This window comes from Ceratotherium simum, chromosome 1 (assembly GCF_057802395.1).
Source record: "Ceratotherium simum simum isolate JZ-2026a chromosome 1, ASM5780239v1, whole genome shotgun sequence".
Taxonomy (NCBI): Eukaryota; Metazoa; Chordata; class Mammalia; order Perissodactyla; family Rhinocerotidae; genus Ceratotherium; species Ceratotherium simum.
This window is the reverse complement of record NC_141900.1, coordinates 98,717,512-98,725,294: the sequence shown is the minus strand read 5'-3', so window position 1 is coordinate 98,725,294 and position 7,783 is coordinate 98,717,512. Positions and strand designations below refer to the sequence as shown.

General features: G+C 40.6%; 1 protein-coding gene across 1 annotated transcript; it reads right to left on the bottom strand.

Annotated features, from left to right (window-relative positions):
- Positions 1-3,377: 3,377 nt before the first annotated feature.
- On the bottom strand, positions 3,378-4,402 carry LOC101397927 (olfactory receptor 2A5-like). Its single transcript, XM_014787789.2, is given in 1 exon segment — positions 3,378-4,402. A coding segment is annotated over 1 exon segment (933 nt). The 3' UTR covers positions 3,378-3,469.
- Positions 4,403-7,783: the final 3,381 nt, after the last annotated feature.

Here is a 7,783-nt window from a genome sequence, read left to right as displayed (position 1 = left end):
ATAGACCCAAAACTTCCTAGTGGAGCTATTCTAGATACACAGCTGATGAGAAGTCTTGCTGTGTGGGTAGAAGAGTGAGGGTAACAAAGCTATAGACTACAAAGAGATGGTTTTTGCATTTATTTCCTATTCCAGATGCTATCTCAAGAATCCTTCTGCAATTACAGCTATGTATAGAATGCAAAAATTTATGTAGGATTCTTCCTAGAGTTTTTCTCCCAGCAGTGACAGTGAAAACTATTTTAGATCCAGACTCATATGCACTGTCATTCAACCACTTTTGACTGAGACTTTCTCCAAAATAACCAACCAAAACAATATAGATTTTTAATCATGAATTTTACCAGCACTCAGTCTTACTGAGTGATCATTTTCATTCCCATTATACCCTTTTCATCAAAATTGTATATATAATATATATACCTGTATATGCTATATACACACGCATTTATAATCACTCTTCAAACAGAATTCACATAAGTTATATCATTTAACATTGATAAAAGTTATGTGAGGTGCCTAATTAAAGCATTGTTATCCACATCTGACCTAAGGTAAAACTCAGGGTTGGGAAGGGTAAATTATGCTTAGAAGCAGACCTACTGAGTAAGCCACGACAAAATCGAAAATTGAATCCGCAATAGCAAGCACCTCAATGGAAGCCTGTGCTGGGTTTTCGCTTTTCTTCAGTCCTATCAGCCTAGAGCAGTGGTGAGGTAGGTCCGTGCTGTGTCTCTGTACAGGAGGGGCAGGGAAGCTGCCTGGGAGAGCATTCATCACAAAGGAAAAGAAAACAGATGGGTAAATCTGATGACAGGAAAAAGACTAGAATTACAGGTAAGATGAGATACTGAGAACAGCATGGTGTCTTAAGATTGCCCCCTTGGGCGTAGTGCTCTCTAGAGCTATTCTTCCAGAACGGATGGAGAGGGGATTGTTGCTGAGAATGATTAGGCCACTAAGGCGAGGGTTTCTACTCTCATCAAGTGTAATAAACGCCCCAAAGATGTGCTGGCTAAAGCATATGCTCTTCCTGAGGTTAACGCTTTGGCCACAGTAATATAAACTTTTCTTCCCCCCTCTGCTCCATCATGTGGATGCCAAGCCTAACCCATGTTGAGCTAAAATCTGTGATGTTTGGGGACGAAAGCTAATAAGAAGCAGTGTGGGTTTGGAATCAGTACAATCACATTAAACTCCCAACTCCGTTCTATTACTTGCTGTGCGGGGCAGGGAAAGTTACTAAATCACTCTGAAACTTTGTTTCCCTAGCTATTAAAGGAGGAAAATAATATCTGCTTTCCAGTGTTATTGGTGACAGAGAAATAGGGTAACCCTTGGGAAGCACCTGGCAGAATCCTTAGCATACAGTGAATGCATCTTTTTCCTCTTGTCCTCAGCCCTTTGAAAATAGTGATTAATACTAAAATAATATATATAAAAAGAAGTCATAACACCAAGATATAATTTGTTTATTAAAATCCTAAAACTCAAATATTGAAAATTAATAGTAATCTCTCATATACTCAGGCATTTTCTGCAATTTATTAACAAAATATAGTTTTCTGGTGTTTTTTTCAGTCAGAGCCACTCCTCAGACCTGCTGGAGGACATCTCTCTGGAATTCATCTACAGTTATCTCTGCAGCAGCTGGGTCTTTTTGGTCTGTTTTTTCTCAAGTATCGTTGAACTGAAGTAAGACTGAATGTCAACCTCTGATTTTTCTAATGGGCCCTTGTAGGAAAATTATGAATTCAAACCTATGGCTTATATTTTGTATGAAAGATATTATTCTGTACTTGCCTTTTCCAATTCCCTTTTAGGGTTTTAACCTTAACACATGTATATATATTTTAGACAATATAATAATTTTTCTAGATATAGTTAAAATGTCATTTTTTAATTAAAATATTCTCTGTTTCTTTTCTTTCTACCTCTAAAATAGGGCACACGATAACTCCACAGTGCTTAATAGTTACATTTAAGGCCCATATTCATTTCTTTATTCAAATTGTTCTTTTTCGGGGGGACAGGGGAGCAGAGCAAGGTTTGTGGATTTCTGTGGGCTGAAAATGTCCTGAAACTGTGGAAGTAAGAAGACTGAGATAATGGCCAGAGACAAAATGTTTCGCCCAAATGAACTAATGAATAGAGTAGTCAGCAATAGGCTTTTTGAAGACTGAGAGGAAAATAATGCATTAGGAGAGAGAGTAGAAGGGAAAACTTTCCCCTGTGTTTTTTAATTTCATGGGAGAAGAAAGATATGGAGTGATAATGATACATGAGAGAATTAGGGTGAAAAAAATAGAAAAATCTATAGAAAGCATATAATATACTATTATCATATGCACTTGAAAGTCATATGATAGTACAAGAGTAGAGAGGAAGAGAAGAGAATTCAAAAGACACCATACTTTCTATGTTAAAGAAATCACCATTATCATACTCTGCTGGCCACTTAGGTCCTGAACTTGTGTTGAAAGAAAACAAATTACTCTTCCCTATCATTCTGACCACTTGGATCCAAAATAAGTGATTTATATCACTGGAGCATGTGCTCTTTGGACTTTTTGTTGAGGTTCCTACAAGCCCTTATCAGATTTTGTCTTGTTATTGGTTCTAAGTGTTCGTCTACAATGTTAGGGCAAGCTATTAGCTTCCCTTGATGCTTTCTTCCTTTTACAATATTTTCTTACTCCTAGAATATTTTATGCAATCATCATAATGGTCAATTGTCACCTACACCAAGCTTTGTAACCTGAACTCTGGAAAACATAACTCTCCCTATAACTGACTCTCATATTTATTCTAAATACAAACTCTTTCTAATTAAATGGTGCAGAATTAAATGAAATGAAACCTAGATCCTAATATTTCTCTGTCTGTCATATAAAAAAATCAATAAAATTAAACTTTGCTTTTTATAGAAATAGATTCATTAGGCTTGGATTCAGATGATTGATTTTTCAGCACTAATGTCATCCTCAGATGTTCCAGACCAGGGTGTTGGCTCTACCTGAGTCCTTACTGCATTTCCCAGTAGGGGACTGCTTAACCAAGGTCAGTATTTATTCTGTCTTGTTAGAGGTGCACTCTTGTAGTAGCATATATTATGGGATAATTAGCATATACTTACAGCAAGGAGGGAGATGGAAATCATAGAGGAATTTAAGAAAAGATTTGAAAGAATGAAGCCTCAAAAGGAAAGAAACTGGATCTTAGGTAGTGCTGGGAACGAGCCGTTGGGGTTCACGGCTCTATGCTCCTACACCACTGCGTAACTCTTCTCTGTGGCCTGTGTTATGCTTTGTGGTCTGGCCAGTACCCTCTGTTTAGGGACAGAATCTGATCGATGTATATTCTTAAGAACAGAAATCTTGGACATGAAATTTTAAGGCATTTACATTACCATTCCCTCAAATCTCATAGAGAACAAATCTTCCACCTTCAAGGCTCTCTCTGGCGTCCCTCACATTGATCTTTCCTCCCACAGAACTCTCCTCAGGGCACCCTTGACCTCTGCGTTCCTCAGGCTGTAGATCAGTGGGTTCAGCATAGGGTTGAAAAGACTATAAAACAGGGAAAGGATCTTCTGCTGCTCCTCAGGGTGGTGGGATCTGGGGGCCATGTACATGACGATGGCGCTGCCAAAGAAGAGCCCGACCACGCAGAGGTGGGAGGAGCAGGTGGAGAAGGCCTTTCTGCGGCCTTCCCCAGACTGGATCCTGAGGATGGCAAACAGGATGCACGTGTAGGACACCAGCACCAAGCAGAGGGGCCCAACTGAAATAAACACAGAAGCAGCAAAGATGACAAGTTGGTTGAGCCTAGTGTCAGCACAGGCCAGCCTGAGCACAGACAGGATTTCACAGAAGAAGTGGTTGATTTCATGAGGCCCACAGAAGGGCAGCCTCAGAAGGAGAACCACATGGACCAGGGCCAGGATGGAGCCACATGCCTAGGAGTTGACGGCCTGAACAATGCACACTCTCCAGCTCATGATGACAGAATAACGCAGTGGGTGGCAGATTGCCACATACCGATCATAGGACATCATCACTAAGATGAGACATTCGGTGTGAGCAAAAGCCATGTATAAAAAGGTCTGCATTATGCACGGGATGAAGGAGATAGTTTTTTTCTTGTTCAGAAGGTTTGCCAACATCTTCGGGACATTGTTTGAAGCATATGAAATATCAACAATGGCCAGATGTGAGAGGAAGAAGTACATGGGGGTGTACAGTCGGGAGTCCAGCCAGATGAGCCCCAGGATGACCCCGTTCCCCAGAAGGGTGAAGGTGTAGAACAGAGAGAAGAGCCCAAAGAGGAGCATCTGCATCTTTGGGCTGAGTGAGAATCCCAGAAGAATGAATTCCATGACCCATGTCTGATTTTCTGACATGCGCTGGCTATAGGGCCTGTATTGGTCACTGCTGCTGCAGTGCACTGTGCGCTGAGGAGCAAATGCGGATCTGGATTAGTTATTAAACAGAAAGAGGAGGTTTAAGGTATATATCGTGTGTTGACTCAGCTAACCATTCTTTTCAGGGTCATTATGTCAAATCCTTTAATCCATAGTAAAGCAGAAAGAAAATCTGTTCAGGTAACTAATACGAGTGAACACAGGGTGTCTCGTACTATATTCATTTCTACAGAATTTTATTTAACTTTGATGGCAAGATCCATATTTTTACTATCATGGTGGTAACCACAGAATAAATTGTTTTCCAGAATCACTAATCATTTTATTTTTAAGAAACGCCCATAGCCATATTGTCATGTAGTTTTATTTCTAATTTACTTAGTTTTCAAATTTTGTTTTCACTTTCTCTTTATCATTTGATTTGCTCTTATTTTATAACTTCTGCAGAGTAAATCGCACATAGCAGGTGCTCAATAAATGATTGTGGGCTAAATATACTAACGAATGAATTAGGGAGTGAGATTTACAAATGTAACTTCAAGGAGGTCTGTTTCCCTCTGTGTTCACTAATTTTAGGACTTTAGCAAATGAAGTTGGCGCTAAGTTTTTTACTTCCTGATGCTGCAAGGAAAATCTGGCTGTTTCCCTTCTGTGCATGAGCATAGCGACATCACTAATATGGTCAGCATTCACAGAAGTAATTTATGGTATAGAGTCAGAGCAAGAGATTATCGATATAAAGAGTTAAGTGTATAATATTCCTACTTCTGCCCCACCCTACCCTCTTGCAGGGCTGCTTCCTTGGTTCTGAGTAGATGCTGTTTCTAGGTCCCACTGCATTTGGACAGTGCCCAATACATTTGTTGGATGGATGGATGTATGGATAGATGGATGGGTGAATGAAAGGCATTACATTAGCAATACATCCAAAGTGCATATCTGGAATTTAATCAAGTCTTTGGGCTCTTCTTTCATTTTCTGTGGTTGTCATTCCACCAACCACATGACCACAGGGGTGATGGAAAGGGAAAAACTAAAATGTTCCATAGAAGTATGCACCTATTACATGACAATTCATGATATACATGATCTTCCTCAGTGAGCAGATTATGACCCTAGCTCTGCAAATTCCAACCCGTTTTAAGCCCAGAAAGCTGCCTGCCCAAAAGTTGACCTTGTACCTCCCATTCAGTCTGCTGTTCCGAAGCCCTTCCTTCCTCCAGACCCCAGCTTCTCTAAAGTACCACACTTTGCAAAAGCCCTTTACTCACTGTGGCACCAGCCCTGGTCTTATATCAGAGATAGGATTAGATTTAGAGGAAATTGCACAGAAGTCAGGAGAGATTTTGAAGGTCAGAGCTGAGGATCTTGCTCCCTCCAGTCTCTAAAAGAGGGACTTTGCAGGTCCCGGAGTTGTCCCTGTTCTCTTGACACAGGCTGATGCAGGGACTGGAGCCTGCTCACTGTGAGCACCAGCAGTAAGGATTTTATGGTGAGCTCATCTCCACCCAAGCCCTCCCAGGTTGTCCCTAAGTATCCCTGAGGGAGAGGAGACGAGCACCCACAAGACACAGACACCATCTCTACCAAGAGAACCAGAAGTCGTTTGTCTTTCTGTCTCCATTTCTCTGGGCCCTGGGGATGGATGTTCAGAAGAAAAGGAGCTAGCAGATGATGACTTAATACCCTGCTGGATCCATACACATGAAACTCATGCAGTAATAAGGACAAACATACTCCTGGGAGCACATTGTAAATTACACTCCCCAAGTATTTGGATGGTGATGAGTTCCTGGATCTCAGTCCTGCCCCAGATGGACTTAGTGGAGCTTGGAGGTGGCAGAGCATCTTCCTTATTAGATAATGACTTGAAAATTGACATTTATTTCTTTCTCCTTTCCTCTTTAGGTAATTCTAAGTTGAGTGTTGGTAGATAAGAAAAACCCTTCTATCAACCTTCCCACACTGTGGTGAGAAAGATGCTGGGACCTTTCCACGTAGTACCTGAGATTTGATAGAGGGTGTTGGAAGTGAGGAAAGACAGAAACCAGAGTAAAGCTGAGCTTGAAGAGGTGTCATGGTAGAAGGCTTGGGGAAGCAAATGTCGAACTCACGTCTTTACCATGATATAGTCATGAAGTTCAATGAACCTTGTGATATAGTGATACCTTGGACTGAGGTGTTGTCTTTATATTCACATATAAAGCATAAACAGAGGATCTCTTGTAAAATTTCCTGATTATCTCTCTTATGTGTGTGTTAGGCCTACGTGTGTGTGTGTATTTGTGTGTATATTTGCTCAGTGGGCAAAGTTTTGGAGAGAAACATCCAAAATTCACTTATCGGGCCGGCCCCGTGGCTTAGCGGTTAAGTGCGTGTGCTCCGCTACTGGCGGCCCGGGTTTGGATCCCGGGCGCACACCGACGCACCGTTTCTCCGGCCATGCTGAGGCCGCATCCCACATACAGCAACCAGAAGGATGTGCAACTATGACATACAACTATCTACTGGGGCTTTAGGGGAAAAAAATAAAATAAATAAAATTAAAAAAAATTCATTTATCATTATTTAACTCTTGTTACTTTTTTCGTCTGATCACCTTTTCACTTCTTTCTTCTCCACTAATTTCTTCTCCCTCCCTTCTTCCCTTTATTGGCTTCTTCCTTTTTCCCTCCCTCACTTCCTTTTACCTTGTTCGTCCCTCACTGTCCCTTCTCTTCTGTCTGTTCTTTTGAACCCTTTCCCCTCAATACTTTGTCTTCTCTCTTCTGAATGTAAATTGTTTCCAGGCATAGTTTGAACCATAATTTAATGAAGAATCTCAAACAGAGGATTTGAAATAACAAGGTGACAAATAGCAAGAATTAAAACAACAACAAAAAAGCTCTTTAGCAGTCTCAGATCTTAAAGCTGCTGTGCTGACTAATTCAGAGGGCACATGTCAGTACTTCCCCTGCCTACACAACTCTATGAAGGAATAAATGTGAAAGAACACACAAGCTCCCCGTGTTAAGAGCCCTATTGATTTAGCTCTTCCTCCTCTTCCAGAGGGCCTAATACTTCATTTTAAGAGAAATATAATTATAATTTTAATTTGTCCTTCCCTCTTTCTTGACAAATAGCTTATAGATGGATCTTTAATAACATAGCTAAAGAATAGGACTTTTCCAAAAGTTTAATACTGGAATCCTTGTAATTATATTGATGTACCTTGTTGAATATGGCTGGGCAGGAGCTAACATCCATATGAGGAGGGCTTATGCTCTCACCTGTGGGTTAGTATGGAGTAGCAGCATTAACTCTCAAGTTTTTTTTTTACTTTTTTAAGATGTTTCATGCCTTTACATCCTAGACACATTG